Raw genomic sequence first — 15984 nt, 5'->3', positions numbered from 1 at the left:
CCACCCGTCAATGTGGTGTTACTACAGAGTAGTGGAACTCAACTCTTAAGTTGAAAACCAGGCTTGGGGTGGTAGTTCCTGGTCTCATCCACTCCAGAGTTCACAGGGTCCCATTGGCCACCCCCAACCCTAAAAGGTCTCCTTCAAACAAGCTCAGATCTTGCTCTCCGTAGGAAGCTGCTTAACCTAAGTGCCTGGCTCATACGTGTGGCCATGATGGTCCCTGCTGTTTACAAAGCAAGGGTTCTTGCCCAAACTTTCCCAGAGTCATTCGATAGAATCCTCTCAACCACCCAGGAAGTATTATCCTCCCATTTCACAGATGAGGAAACAGAGCCCCAGACAGATTAACTCATGCATATGCACAAAATGATCCAGATGCAAGCAGCAGAGCAGGACTCAAACCAGGTAATCTAACTGCAGAGCCAAGAGCTGCCTGGGGTTGGCCTATGGAAGCATTTGTTTGGCTCACTCAGTCAACGTTTCAAAAGCCAGCGATTTTATAAAAACATCTGGATTTCTAGATTCTCTTGAAAAATCTGATGCACCAACTGAAAGAACTCCCTATCGCCAAAGCAAGGTCAATACATGCGAGAAAATAAAGTAGTATTGGATTATAATCCAAGGTATAAAATGAATATCCACGAGTTCATACTGATATAAATAAATGAATAATAAATGAAGAAGAGAGGAATTTCCCACAGAAGAATTCCAAATGTTTTTATGTAGATATTCTGCCCTCAGGAAATGGAGCATAAATCCTCATTCCTTCCAAAGAGGACAGAATAGAAAACCTGACAGACACTGTGTTAGCGACGTGATCAAGGTCAGCATAATAGTGATAAGTTGTCCCGTTGACAGTATCTATCCTTGATATGTGGTGAGAATGACATTTTACCTCTGAGGTCGTCCCAAAAATCCATAACCCCAGTCTAACCATGAGAAAAACACTAGGCAAATCCCAGTTGAGGGACATTCCAGAAAATCCCTGACCAATACTCATCAAAACTGTCAAGGTCATCAAAAGCAAGGAAAGTCTGAGAAATGGCCACAGCCCAGCAGAGCCTAAGAGGACATGACAGCTAAATGTAATGTGGGATTGTCTATGGGATCTTGGAACAGGAAAAGGACAAGGACAGTGGGGGAAGACTCAGGCAGTCTGAACAGAGTGTGAGCATTAGCTAATGAGATGTTATCAATGTCAGTTCCTCAATGGTGACAAAAGCACAGTGCTAATGTAGGATTATCCCACGGTGCCCTCAAGTGCCCTGAAAGGCTCACTGTGTGCTCCTGGGCCAGGAGTCCCTCTGTTAGAGAGGTCCCTGGTTACCCTGGTTGGGGGTGGGGAGAAGGAGCCACCTCCCAGGCCTCTCTGCCTTCTAGACATGGCAAGGTCCAGGGGACAGAAGCCTGGGTGTCCAGAGACCTGGGTATGAAGCTTGTCTCTGTCCCGAATTACTCTGTGGCCAGGTCCAAATTCCCTTCCCTCCCAGTGCCAGGAACAGCAATAACCATTGTCTCCCTAGGGCCCTGGTCGGCCCTCAAGGATCTTCTCGGGGTGCTGGCAACGGCTCAGGCAACCCAGCTGTTGCTTCTCGTGTGAATTACTAGTCGTGAGGCCCCCAGAGCCTGTCCTCTGTGTGACTGAGTCATCCTGGGATCATTTGCCTGCTGGGGAATGGAGGATGCAGTTGTGGGCGGGGGGGTACAACACCCTACCCAAGGTGCTGGGTCCCTGCCTTGGAGTAAGTGAGGCTCTGGCCAGGGATCCCTTTTCCTGTGCTAAGGGATGAGTTAGAGACACCCTCCCCGAATAAGCGGCTGGAAGCCATTGTTGGGGACCAGATGGAGGCAAGGACTAGATAGTTTGGAGGTCATGACCCCAGCTGCACCCCTCCCCTGGGTTTCCATTTCCCTATACCCAGGGGTGTGTGGGGGGGTCTTTTCCCACTGCTAGCCCCATTCTGGCCTGGGCACCTAGAGAAGGGGCTGATGCGAGAAGATACAGAAACAGTGGGCGAAAAGAATCCAGCCAAAGGAGAGAAGGGAGGAGGAGGAGCCCGGACTCAGTGAGGGAGGGGCCAGGGTGGCCGTGGGGGCCTCTGAGACAGCACGCGCATGTGGCTGGGAGCCCAGGCGCCAGGCTGAGCTGCTGCCCCCAGCTCGGGAGCCCCAGTGCCGGCTGGACGAGGGCGGGTGGGCACGGGCAGGGCTGCCTGCCAGACACACACACAGAGCGCTCTTTGAGGAGGTGGCAGCTGTCGGCCCAGACCCCCTCTGTTTGCTGGGGCCCTGCCTGCTCCCTCCAACAATGCCTTACCGAGCACTGGGGCTGGGGAAACTGAGGTGCATAACTGACAATGCCCATTCAAGGGGGCGGGCAACACTGCTCAGGTGGAACAGGAAAGGACCCCAGCTCATCAGTCCTAGAATTGGGACTTGGGCCTCATAGCAGGCCTCGATTTTCCCCCCTTTCTTGCACATCTAGTACCCCTCTCATTGCTGGGGACCACTGTTAGGACTCTCCCCAGGAGCATCCTAGAGAAAGACCAAGGCAGCCCCACCTCTCGGGGAAGAAGGCTGGAAAGCCTCCTAAACCCCAGTGGATGACCTGCCAACGGGGGGTTTTGAGGCCTGGGGAGCTGGGGCCGGATCTAAGTCTCCGAGAAAGCTCACCTCACCCGTACTTCCTCCCCTCTGTTCAATGACCTTAGGACTCCTGGCACTGCACACCTGGCGGATGAAAGAACCTGTAGCCCTGGGTGCTTGCCCCTACAGATGTCTTAGAGGGCTGGAGCTCTGTCCCCCAGGTCCTGCCATGAACCACATTTGCTGCCAGCCAGCTTCATGGAGCCAGCTCTACCTTTCCTCCATGGAGGGGTGGGGTGGGGCAGTGGTGCTGATCTCCCTGGACTGACCCGGCTGCGGAACCTTGGTCTAGGTGCTCACTCATCCTTCCTGGGTGGTAGCAGCCCTTTCTCTGGGAAACAGAGGGAACAGGGACAGGCTGTATACGATGAGTGGCAGACCAGAGTGGTCGGACTCCTGGTTCTGCCTTCTGGTTGCTGAGGGATTTCAGAGCCTCAGTTTATTAAATGTAACATGAGAAGAGCAAGGCCCACCTGGCAGGGGGTGGGAAATTAGGGCGCACAGGTATGGGCCCTCTATCTGTGGACACCATGGCAGATGTGGAACAGCTGAAGAAATTGGGGATGTTTAACCTTGGGGAAGAAAGGCTGGGGCCGCGAAGGCCCGTCTTCCAGCGTCTAAGGGCTGGCCCTTGGCTCTGGGTGGCCTGGCTGTGGGTGGCCCTTGAGTGGGGGTTATGGGGAGGCAGGATCCTCCCTAAAAGCCAGTCCAGCTCTATCTGTCAGCTCTATTTGTCGGATGACCCGACAATGCGCTAGCCTGTTCCCAGGCAGTCGGAAGCTCCCCACCACCGAGGGAGGGGCCGCGGGGGAGGGCAGAGCGGACGGAGGAGGTCTGGGCAGCGTAGCGTGGGGGTGCCCGGGTCTTTGGGCTTTCAGCGGGAGGAGCGGGGAGGGTTTCTAGGAGCCCTGCGAGGCTGACCTGCAATCGCCTTCAGACACAGGGACTGGGAGCCCCGCCAGACCACAGGGCAGGCGCCCAGCATCCTGGGCTGGGCAACGTGGGGGTTGGGGGCTCTGGTCTCCAGAACCCGGTGGGAGAACAGGACATGGTGCGACTCGAGGTGGCCCTTGAAGGTTGAGTAAAGGGTGGAGACCGAGCCTCCTCGCCGCGTTGGGCCGACAGAAAAATGCGGTGGTCCGGGGTCCTCGCCTTTAACGCGGCCCCCGGGGAGGAGACGGGAGGGGGAGGGGCGGCGCGGCGCATGCGCGGCGCGGGCTGGAGCCGCCGGACAGTCCGGCAGCCGGGAGCGCGCAGGAGCCGGCGGGGAACCCCGAGAGCGCCGGGACCCCGCGCGGGGGGCTCTGAGCGGCGCGGCGGACCGGAGCCCCCAGCCTGCCGGCGCCGCTGCCCGCCCGGGGCCCGGGAGCGGAGGCCAAGATGTCCGTGCCGGTGAGTACCGCCCGCCGGCCGGGACCCCGGGTCTGCCGCCCCCGGCCGGGCCTGAGACCTCGCGCCGCCCGCTCCAGGCCTAATGCCGTGGGGGGCTCCGGGCTGGGGGCGGAGGTCACCCCACCTGGGCCTTCCCGGGCCGGGCATGAATGGGGGTTAGCGTGGGGGCGGCTTCTCTGCCCCTGCCTTTCTGTGCACCCTCTCACAGGAGCCGGCTCGGCCTGGGTTCCGTGCTGTCCCCTCCGGGACCCCCCTAGGACGGGAGGCTTGGCAGGGGCCTTTGTTGGCCCCGGGAAACCCCTGGGACGGCCGGGCCAGGCCGGAGTCCGTGCTGTCCCGCGGAACCCCCTCCCCCCACCGGGATGGCCAGGCCTAGTGGGGAGAGGTCTGTGTCGCTCGCCGGGAGGCCCCCTCCAGGATGGCTGGGCCGGGTGAAGGGGGGAGTTCTGTGCTGCCCCCAGGAAGCCACCTGGGGTAGCTGCCCCGTTGTGCTCCAGGGACGTCCCCGCGATGGCCAGGCCTGGGGCCGGGGGTGTGTCTCTCCCTGGACAGCCCACCCCCAGGACGGCCTGGCGGAGTGCGGATCTGTGCCAACCCCCAGGAAGGCTGATGGGCTCACTTTCCCGGGAAGTTTTCCTCTGGGTGCCGGACCGGCCCTTTCCTCCCTCCTAGCCATGGGGGCTTCTCTTCTCGCCTGTCACTCCCTCCTCCTGCCCCAGCCAGGCAGGCTTGGCCAGCTCCCAGGCCATCATGGCTCCACACTTAGGCCTGCATCTGGGGGCATCGGGGCGCCTCCTAAGGGTGGCAGGTGATCCTGGCCACCCCCTGTCACCAGGCCTCAGGTGCAGGCCCCAGCCCTCTTTACAGATGGACAGACTGAGGTAGGGGCCCACATCCTGCGTCCTACCCGGAAGGGGCGCCATCGAAGGCTGGGCCATCTGTGGCTTTCAGCCATTGTTTCTCTGCTGACTTAGGGTCTTTTCCCTCTGACAGGAAGGGGCAGTGGGCCAGAGTGCCTGCCCACCTGACCGCCTTCCTGGGACTGCGCCTCACTCCTAGCCCCATTCTTAGGGTGAAGCAGACAGTGGGGGCTTCCTGGCAGAGCAGTGGCCTCTTAATGGATCACCGTGGAGTGTGTGGAGATTACAGAAGGTGCTGGGTTAAGTGCAGAGCGTTGTTATTATGGAATCAGAGACCCCAGCTCCTGCCGCCTCCAGAGCGGTAATGCAGAGTTACAGATGAAAAAAGTACGGCTTCCAGACTGTGCTGAGGTGGACTCCACCCCCCCTCCACCGCTCCACCCCCCCCACCCGCATGTTCGGGTTCAGAGCATAACTGCCTCATCTTTAGAAAGATAGAAAGAAGACAGAAAATGCCTGTCTTCTCTCCTGCTCTGCTGTCCTGCAAAGCTCTGGATCTTTTCTGGCCCAGGGTATCAAGGGACCTGCCCTGACCCTGTGGGCCCTGGCTGGAGGGGAAGTGGACCCTCTGAGCCTGCTTGAGGGCCTGGGGCTTTAGGGCAGTAGTGAATGGGGAATGTGACTCAGGCCACATCACAAGCTGGGTGGGTCTCAGTTTGGGAGGTCTGGGCTTGATTTGGTTTGGTTGTCCACAGTCATAACAGAGGTCTGGACCTAGAGTTAGGGTGGCAGCCAGACCCCTTGCCTTACAGGACTTTGGGCAGCCTTCCTGGGCTCTGTACCTCAGTGGCCCCGACTGTAAGGAGAGAGGTATGGCAGGGGGGTGGGTCTGACTTAGGCACTACTGTGGACGCCTGCGTAAAGACCTGGAGCCGTGGTCTGCACGGTGGGTCCCCTCCGCTGCTATAGCTCCAAGTCACTCCCCACACTCCGGCCTACAGCCGCGGCCCTCGGGGGTTCTGCTGGGGGTGGGCAGAGGCCTCACCATCTGCCCCTAGTGGCTGGGCTGTCAGAGTACCCCAGCTCTCTCCTGGGACCTTGGGCAGTGTATGAGCTGGTGGGGCTGGGAGGAGAGGTTCATTTTTGGAGCTGCTGTGAAATATTCTGAAAATGGCTTTCCTATGCTTGTGAGTGGTGAGGCCCCTCGGAGGCTTCCAGGCCGAGCTGCCTCCTTAAGCCCTGCTCTTGGAACCCAGAGTGGTGACTGCCCATGTGGTACTCACGGATGTGTTTTGGTTTTAAGCATACCCGTTCATTTGGGCAATCTTTTCCTGGATGGGGCTGACGCAGGCACTTTGGCCCATAGAAATTACAAGATGCTTCCAAATGGAATGGGAGGTGGTGGCAGGGAGAGAAGAGGTTGGGATGGGCCAGGTTGAGCTAGGAGTGACTTCCTCTTAGAGTGGGGTCCTGTGCGGGGATTAGCTGATCTCACTCTGATATTTGACCCTCATGGGCTCTGGGGCCCAGAGAGTCATCCCGAGGCTCTGCTCAGTTGCTCCTTCTTCTTGCCTGAGCTGAGGGAGGCGCTCACATAGCACCTGGAGATTTACTTCCTGGCCGTTCCCTGACATTGGCCTTCTTCTTGGGCATGGCCATCTGGCACCCCAGGCCTGTCTCTTCCCTCTAGTCAGGCAGGGAGCATTTGAAAGGAAACCCGCCGTGCCACCCCCCTGAGGCCCCTGGTGGGCATTGGCATGATTCATGTTTAGGAGCGGCAAGATGCGCTGTCAGGCAGGAGGCCAGCTTCCAGCTTGTGGACAAGTCCCCTGATGTCTGTTCCTGCCACTCATTTCCTGTCTGTGAAATGGACCCTACCCTGCTAGCCTCTCTGCTCCCTTTTATTTTATTTATTCATTTTAATTTAATTTTTTATTTTCCTTTTTAAAATTATTACTATCTTTTCCTCTGCTCCTTTACTGATTGACGGTGGGTCCTTTCAAGGAGTGAAGGCGCTGATGTGTGTGCTAGGAGCTGGGCTCTGGGCTTCACAGGCTCGCGGAGGACCTGTGTCTTGCCAGGGTTGCATGGCCACTGAGAGACGAAGTCGGGGCGGGAGCCCGGTCTGGCAGGATGCAGAGCCGGAAAGTGAGCGTCATCCTGCATGGCCTCTCTAATTGTGGGGGCTGCGGCCTGTTGAGCTGTCCACAGAGGCCAAGGCTGCTGAGAGCCTGACCCTCTGCTTGTGGCTTTTCAAGTATGAGTTTGTGTAACCCCTTCGGTACCCTGGGGAGATAAGGCAGCTGGGACTCGGAGAGGCCAGGCAGCTTGCGCCGGCTCTGCGGCAGGGTGGGTCTAGCCCCGTGAGGCCCCAGCCGTGGTTGGTGGAGATCAGTGGACCAGGTGTGGCACCTGGTTGCACCTCCACCAGCGATCCCAGGAACCAGGGGTGGCTGGTTCTATGCCAGCCGGCGCTGTGATGGGACAGCTGGCCAGGAAGCCAGGAGGCTCTGCCCTGGGCTCACTGCTGGGCTCACCGCTCCAGGCTGTGGACGGCTGAGGCCCGATGTAACGGGCTCAGAAGAAGACAGTGGGGAGAGGCAAGGTCCTAGTCCAAAGTCCTCCGCTCGGGCTCCAAAGCACCTGGCTTGCCGCTCCTCCCACCTGGCCTTGGCTCTGCCTGGCCCTCCCTCTGCAGGAAGTGATCTCCGGCCACTGCCTTGCTCACCAGGTCACTCCTGCTCACCCGTGCTCACCCTCAAGTGCTCAGGCAGAGGGCACCATTCTGCATAGCCCTCGGGGGCTCGCATCTGTGACTGTGTGTTTATTGCTGGGGTTATTTGGTTGCTGTCAGGCTCCCTCACCAGGCCGCAGGCTTCCTCGGGGTAGGTCCCAGGCCTGCTTGGCTCCTGTCTGCCTCAGTGCCCTAGCTTGCCCAGGCTGCTTGCTGAGCATGTGGCACGGGGAGTGCAGAGGAACCCCCGCGGACAGACAGCCGGGTCCCCATGCAGAGAGCCTGGCGTCTCAGCTGCTGTCCTGGAAGCCTGGCTGGGGGCTGAGTGGGGCTTCCCAGAGAGGCTGCTTCAGGATGGGGAGGACTTTTGGTGAGTTGAGGGCAAGGGCTCTAGAATGAATCATGCTGGCTAGTCTACACCTTGAGCTGTTACTGAATCTCTCTGAGCCTGTCTCCGCATCTGTATTACAGGGAGGTTAACAGCACTAACTCGTGGAGTTTTGTGAGAACTTGGCAAGGGTTGCAGAAAGCTCTTAGTAAGAGGCTAATAAGTCATAGCAGCTCCTTTGGTTGAGGTTATGATCTTTATCCTGCAGCACTGGCTGGTGCAGTGGCCGAGACCCACTCCTGACTTGGGGCGGGGTGATCAGCTCTCTGTGGCCTGCCCAATCTTCCCCCAGTGGCCCTTTCTTGATGGTTAGTGTGTTTCCCGCTAAGGCCTTAGCATAGGATGACCCTAGACCCTCGCCTGCCCCACCTTGCCAACAGGACCCCTGCCTCTTGAGCTTTGGATGGGCAGGTACTTGTCCTCACCCCACCGACATACAGTGGTCTCCATGAGGGCCACCAGCTGGCCCACCGTGCTTCAGGCCAGGTGGACATGCCCTGCACTGAGTGCCCCCAGGAATGGGTACAGAATTGCAGGCAGTGGAAGCCCTGGGGCCCTGCAGTCTGTCCTCAGGTATGATCTGCAGCAGCCTGCTCAGTAAGGGAATAGCCCCTCTACAAGAAGGAGGCACTTTTAGGGGGTGCTCAAGCCTGTGAGTGAGGCAAGTGGGCCACAAAGGCAGCACCCACTGAGCCCCCACTTCCCACCTCCAGGCATGAGGCTGTGTTCCCTAGGTCAGGGGTGCCTGGGATCCTGCCCCTCTCCCCCCACCCCCCATGTCAGTGGGTCACCTTCACCACTGGGTCACCTTTACCTCCCCAGCCTTTGACTTGGGCTTTGTCACAGCTGCCTGCTTTGATTTCATCCTGGTCAAACCCCATTGTTTCTTTGGTTTACTCTTAGTCACTGTTTGCCAGGCCATTTTCTCCCTCTCTTCAAGAAAAGAAAAATGGCTGGGGACAGGTTGGGAACTGTGGTAGAGGTGGTGTTGGATGCCTGCTCTGGCCAGATTGATGGTCACAAGTTGCAGCTCTAAAATTAATCCCTTCTCTAAAGAAGATTAGAGGCTGAGGGGGCTTTTCAGTCATCTAAATTTATTATTTAAACTCCTCCAAGTTCCAAGAAGGATTTGAAGCAGATTATAGTGAAAGACACAAATAGTCTGGGATCATCAAAAGATCCAGAACTATGTAATGTATGGGGAAGGTAGACATACATAACTTTAAGCTCCCTGACAGCCAGGGTAAAAAGGGTAACACGGTGGGTTTAGGATTGCAATACCTATTTTTGTATTCTTAATTCCATGTATTTTTTCCTCTGTGCTTTGTTTTATTTTTACCAGTGAGACTCTTTTTATTAAGGAATTTTACATCTATTGAAATGGACAGATGTTAGATGAGTTTTGACTAATGCAGACCCCATGTCACCATCAATCAAATCAAGATACATCTCCATCATCTCAGAAAGTTTGAAAGTGTCCCTTTTGCAGTCACCTGTCTCCAACCCTCTGTGAGGTGGCCAGCATTCTGATTTCTTGCATTGTGGCTTAGTTTATTTATCTTAGAACACACTAGCACGAGCATGTTGGGGGAGGGGCAGAGGGAGAGAGAATCCCAAGCAGACCCTTAGCTGAGCAGAGCCCAATGGGGCTGGGCCTCATGATCCTGACATCATGACTTGAGCCCCAAACCAAGAGTCGGATGCTGCACTGACAGGGCCACCCAGGCGCCCCTGTTCTTGAGCTTACTGTAAGCGGAAGCATATAGCGATGTGCTCTTTGAGGCCTGGCTTCTTTCATTCAGCGTAACAGTTTTGAGATTTTCATCCATGCAGTGTGTATCAAGAGTTCTTTTTTCTCTGCCATGTTGAGTAGTGTTCTGTTTATGAATATGAAATTATGTACTTAGCCCTTCTCTTGCTGATGGATATCTGTCTCTGGTTTTGTACGCTGTGTATTTTTAGGTACTGGAACCCTGGCATTGTTGGCATAATACTCCATTTCAGTATTTTATAAGACCTGATATCCAAGCACGTGCGCCTTGAGGCATGCCTAGAGAGTTGTCTGCGCTTCCAGATCCTGGGTCCCCCCGAGTTACATCTTGTTCAGGAAGTGGTGTGACCACACACCCTTCTATTCAGCCCTGCCCAGGTATCTGGGGTTTGTGTGCCCTCTTTCTAGGTTGCTCGAGAGGTGACGTGTCTTAGGTTTTGGAGTCAGCTGTGTTTATCCAGTCCAGTCCAGAGGTCCTGGCAGGGAGACACCTGTAGAGAGCGGGAGGCAGGAGAGCATGGAGCCTTACCTGTATGCTGCCCCCATCGCTGCACCCTCTCAGGTCTGGACAGATTCCTGGGCTCGCTCTTTGTCCCGAGACACCGCCCTGGGCAGATACTCTGGGCTGCTCCGCTTTAACTCTGGGGAGCCCAGTCTGGTGGACACCCCCTGCCCACTCAAGGAATGGGGGGAGGTTGCGTGAGAACCATTCTCTGCATCCAGGGCACTGCACACGGAGGGAGTTGGCGAGCCTGTGCTATTTTTACTAATCTTTACCGTTATTTTTTCTACATAATGAGCCTGGTAGGAGATTCGCTCATCTGGTTAAATGCCACCTCTTCAGAGAGGACCCCCCCACCCCAGCACCTTGTATGAATTAGCCCCTGCCATCGCCTGTGGTCTGCTGCATTCTCCTCCCGAGCTCTCGTCCCCACAGACGGTCCGTGTCTGTGTGTGTGCCGCGCCCCCCCACCCCCCCAGGACCCGTTTTCATGCAGCTGTGTCCTGGTGGTGATAGGTGCTGAAGGAATGACCGGCACACTGTAATGTGGGTAGTGAGAAACCCCGTAACCGGCCCTTCCCCACACGGCCAGCGCCCCCAGCCTGGGCTGCTAGAGATAGGGGCAACAGGGCTTCGCAGCGAGGTTTTGCCCGAGGGTGTCAGAGCAGGTTTTGTTCCTCTTGTGGTTCAGGGGCTCAGGGAAGCTCGGGCCCCCCGAGCAGGGGCTGGGAGAGTTGGGAGGGCTTAGTGGAGTGCCCAAGGGAGTGCCCCCCAGTGCCAGGCCAGGTGCGGCTGCCGTGTGACCGGCAGGTGCATGGGCGTGCTGCTGACACCAGGGTGCCTTTGTCGGCCACGGTCTCCTGGCCGGTGGTGGGCGGGCCTGCTGCTGTCCTTACACTGAGCACGCGCGCCGACATGGCTCCGAAAGGTACGGTGACGCCAGCTGGAGTCATTAACAGTCTCTGCCCTGTGCCTGTGGCTTCCAGCTGGCTGAGGACTGGGCTCTGGGCGTCCTGCGGCCCCTGGAGCCTTCCTCTGTGGGCCGGAGCAGGGCGAGTAGGACGCCCCGACAGGGCTGTCCAAGGAGGGGGAGGCAGCGGCTCCTTCCTGCGCTCTCACCCTGCTGCCCCCAGAGCCCCAGGGTCCCCTCCTGTGACTCCACTGCCCCTCACGCCTCTCCCTGCCCACCTACCCCAGCCAAGTGGCCGGGCCACGTTGTCTGCCCCTCCTGGGTCTCTGTGGGTGTGAGCACCTGTGTCCCTGCGGAAGGAGGCTTGGGGGGGGGGTGGCAGATGGCATTTGAAGTCATCCCCCTCCAATTGCCCTGCTAGGCTGGGGCTGGTTGCTATGGGGAGAGGCGCGAGCAGATGGCTAGCTGGGGTGGCTTCTTGATCGCACCCTTGTCCCTGCCGGCCCAGGCTGTCAGCCAGGGCTGGGCAGCCACCAGCAGCTAAGCTTTTTCTCTGGGGACAGGGACTTGTCTTCATCCCCCACCCCCAGCCAGGACCTTGCTCCTCTCTCCGCCTGCCCCCATTTCTTCTGCAGCCTCTTCTGCATTCCTCCCCCAGGTAGTGTTGGGGAGGTGGAGTGGTAAGGATGCAGGGAGAGGTGTTCACTAGCAGAGAGGGCAAGTGCACCTAGGCCCTAACCTTCTCCTTACACACATGGGGGCCTGGTTGTTGGTCCAAGCACCCAGGGGGATCCCGTCGGGAGAGGTGGTCTCTGAGGGAGATGGGTATGAAGGGGTGCAGAGGAGAAAGGGGACTGGGGCCACCCGGAGTCAGCGCCCTGGGGTGTGGCAGAGAGCCTCTGGGAAGTGCTCCAGGGCCCAGCCACGTTCACCAGCTCCAGCCTGGGGCCTGCTGTGAGCCAGCCTGGGGCTCTGCTCCTCTCCGAAGCTGGCACCTCCAGGTGCCTCGGCTGCTCTTTAATTTTCCAGTTAGAAAAGCAACAAGAAAAGAATTAGAAGAGTATTCAGTTCCTTCCAGTTCCCAGTCCTTGAAAGAGCCAGAGCAGGTAGGGGGGGGGGGGGGGGGGGGGGGGGGCGCATTGCAATTGCTGGGAGCCAGGCCTGGATCTGGGAGGGCAGTCAGCCCTCTGCCCTCACTGGCTGTGTCCCTGCACCTGGCAGTCCCCCCCCCCCCCGAGGGGACCCAGGTCTCCAGGCACTAGCCTGGGGGGAGGTAGAAGAGGATGGCAGGCTGAGATTTGGCTCCAGGCTGGTGGGCCCGCCCACCTTCCCACAGTCAGACTCATCATGGATGAATGAACTGCCCCGTTGGTCACTGGTCACTCCATCCTCAGAGAGCAGGGGAAAATGGGAAAGCTCCTTATGTCCAGCAGCTGCAGCATCACCCTAAGAGGACATGCTCTGCACTATTGGAGGTCACCTGGAGTGCTTTCCCATGGGGACACACCTGGCTCACTGGGTGGGCGGGCTGCAGTCAGCTCAGTTCCTGGCACGTCCCCTCTCTGGGCCTCTGGGGAATGGAGTTCTGACGGCCAGTGTGTGGGGCATCCAGCCTATGTGTGGCAGTGGTTCTGGATGCGGCTGGACTCACGTCTTGCCTGGGCCATCCACAGGCTGCCTTCAGCTCTCAGGCTGGTTTTGAGCGGCCAGCCCAGAGGGATGGCGTCAACACCCCGTGGCCCTCCAGATACATCATTTCTTCCTGTCCCCAGGGCGGGCAGCACTCACCTCCGGCCTCAGGAAATCCTTTCCTGCTGCCTCTCCCAGAGCTGGCCATCAGCTGACCCATCCAGCCACCCTCTCGTGCTGCTGGGAAAGGGGCAGCCTGCAATCACACTGCACAAGCCATTTTAGCCTACTCTTTTCACTTCCCATCGTCATAAGCATTTTCTTGCATGATTTCAGCCTTTGAACATGGCCACCTTAATAGCTGCACAATATTCCATGGAGAGGCTATGCTTGTCTAACCAGTCCCCTACAGTTGGGCCTCTCAGGTGGGCCCCCCTTTTGTTTGCTGTTACAAACGCTGCAACAGACACTGTTGGCCCTAAAGCAAGAATAGTTCTTTGTGCGGCGGGTCTGACCTGAAGAAGACCCAAAAAGCCCAGAGAGTGGGAGCTGGGTCCCAAGCTCTCCTCCCCATTTAGGGTCTGGGATCAGCAGCAGCCCCCACCCCAGTGGACACTTTAATGGACAGATGGGAAACCATTGTCCCCATGTGCTCGTCCCACCATGTTTCCTAGAGACTGCTCCTCTGGGACCCAGGGGAGGATTGGTGACATCCCCCTTCCAGCCTCTGAGCTGTGAGTCCTCTGCCGGGCAGGAGATGCCAGGCTGCCTCCAGCCAGCAACACCTTCTCCGCCTTCTCCAGGCTCATCCTCATGGCCCTCACGTTGCCCTGCACTCCGTGTTGGAGTGGTGGTACTGGGCCCCAGTTCTGAACTCATTTGTGTTTGGGGCAGTGCTTGTGTCTCAGCTGCTTGTCCTTTGGGGTCTCTGAGTGCCACAGCTTCTTTGGCTTTCTGAGCCCTAGTGCCCCTGCTCCTTCATTCCCTTCCTGCCCTGTCCTGGAGCCCCACCTGTCTAGCAGCCCCATCCTCCCTTCCCTGGCCACCAGCTCTGATCCTTTTGTGGCTGGGAGCCTATAGGATGGGGCAAGGGGCAGTAAACTGGGTCTCAACCTCTTCATCAGGACAGTGGGGCTAATCATGAAGCCTGTTTTGTAGGATCACTGTGGGCATGAAGTGAGCACATGGTCATAGAGCCCTAGGCCCAGGGCCAGCATGGGGGCTGTCCTGGGGGCTCTATCACTGCCAGAGCTTCTTGGCACTGAGGGTCTGCTTCTCCATACACCCCAGCCAGAGCCTGCCCAATGGGTACCCCTCCCCTACCCATCTACCTGCAGGCCTGGGAGGGGGCATTCCTCTCCCCTTCGAATTACCCCCCTTCCATCACAGTGGGGCACAGATCCTAGGGCCTTGATTACAAAGCGGAAATGCCATTCTGGGAGGCACAGGCTTGGGGAGTGGGAGGGAGTTTAAGTGGAAAAGGAGCAAATTTTTGAAATGCCTCCGCTTGAGCGGGGTTCCCCTCCCCCGCCTCCCCGCCCACACCAGCAACCCCGCCTCCAGCGCTGCTTTAATCCAGAGCCAGAGTCGGGAGGGTCTCCTGTTCCCTTGGTCCCAGCCGGCCGCCTCCTCTCTCCCAAGGCCAGCTAGGATGGAGTAGGGCCAGCCCGCTGAGGGCCAGGCCTTTTGTGTCCCCGCCCACCCCTGCAGAGACCTGCCTGGAGCCCGGCAGGCAGGGTTCTGCTTGGCTGTGAAAGCCTGATCTCCCCTGAGTGGAGACCCCCAAAAACCTAAGGACTCCCTCTAGCATCCAGCACAGACACATTCTCACGCGTTGCCCAGCTGGTTCCACTCTGCTTCCTTGGAACCTCCGGTGCTAGCTGGGCGAGGACAGGGTCAGGGTTTAGGAGGGGCTGGGCCCACAGCTCCATGCCTGACTTTGGGGCAGAGACATTGGGAACAGCAGGAGGGGATGCCTTAGGGAGTGTTTCCCTGACCGCAGGCTCCGCTTGTGGGGAAGTGGGCAGTTTAAGAGTGATGAGGGGACCAGTCTTGGGGAGAGCATAGGGTGGCAGCTAGTTGCCCCATTCCTTCTTGAGGACTCTGGGTCACAAATCCCGCTGCTCCTTGCTTCCCCCTCCCTCCAGGCCAGGAGTTCTGTCTAGTGGGTCCCTGTGAGTTTTTCTGAAGGGGAGAGAACTAGGAATCTGATTTAAAATATATATATATTTTAAGTAATCTCTACACCCAATGTGGGGCTCGAACTCGCAACCCCGAGATTAAGAGTTGCATGCTCTACTGACTGAGCTAGCTAGGTGCCCCAAGGAATGTGGTTTTTAACAAGCTATCCGGGGGCCCCTAGCCCCACCCCTTGGTTTTACAGATGGGAGAGGGCTGAGGTGGCACACCTGGCCAGCGGCTGAGGCAGCTGAGCCCTGGGTGTCAGGTAGGTGCTTCAGGTGTGGGGGCAGCTGTGGGTCTGCCTTGGGCTTGTATATATTTTATAGGCCATGCCTAGGGTTCCCTGCAGGGTACAGCCAGGTCTGCCCACTGCTTCCCTGGCACTGTGAGCTGCCTGATGGTGTCTGTAAGCTCAGCAAGTGGTCCAGGACGGTAGCTGAGGATCCTGGAGATAAGGCACTGCACAGTCTGGTTCTGGAGCAGCTTCTATCCTAGACGTCTCTACAGACCATTGTGCAACCCTGGACATGCTCAGGGACTCTGACACACCCTGATTGTGCTGTGTGGGGTGACGGTCACTGACCTGCAGCCTAGGGAGGGGGGCTCCCCAGAATCAAGGTGCTCTCCACTCAGTTTCCCTGTGGTGCTTCTTCCTTCCCTCTCATTCCTGGCAACCTCGCACCCCCATGTTGTTGGGCATGGTGTTGGGCCTGGACAGGACTGACTGAGGGATTGGGGTGGGAGCAGAGCTTCTAGGGCAGAACTGAGACCATTGGGGGGGGGACGCTTCAGGGTCGCTTGGTTCAATTCAGTGGAGAAGGTGGGAGATGGTGAGCCCCTTGACCCTGGATAGGCCAGAGCCTCAGGCATGTCTGGTGGAACAGGGTGAGCCCTGCGGCTCTGTGCCTCTTGGATTATGGGACCTGTTGGAGTTCCCAGCCCCCCGCCTTGAGTCTTAATTTCCTGGG

At 58.0% G+C, this 15984-nt stretch overlaps 1 protein-coding gene across 2 annotated transcripts in view; it reads left to right on the top strand.

Annotated features, from left to right (window-relative positions):
• Positions 1 to 3480: 3480 nt before the first annotated feature.
• Positions 3481 to 15984, top strand: part of BCAR1 (BCAR1 scaffold protein, Cas family member) — a 37856-nt gene continuing 25352 nt past the window's right edge. For both annotated transcript variants that reach the window (XM_032424421.1, XM_032424423.1), the window contains exon 1: positions 3481 to 4041. In XM_032424421.1, the coding sequence (XP_032280312.1) occupies positions 4030 to 4041 (12 nt within the window). In that variant the 5' untranslated portion in view covers positions 3481 to 4029. The remainder of the gene's footprint in view (positions 4042 to 15984) is intronic.

The sequence above is a fragment of the Phoca vitulina genome, unplaced genomic scaffold (genome assembly GCF_004348235.1).
Source record: "Phoca vitulina isolate PV1807 unplaced genomic scaffold, GSC_HSeal_1.0 scaffold30, whole genome shotgun sequence".
NCBI classification, from domain to species: Eukaryota; Metazoa; Chordata; class Mammalia; order Carnivora; family Phocidae; genus Phoca; species Phoca vitulina.
This window is presented reverse-complemented; position numbering and strand designations above follow the sequence as displayed.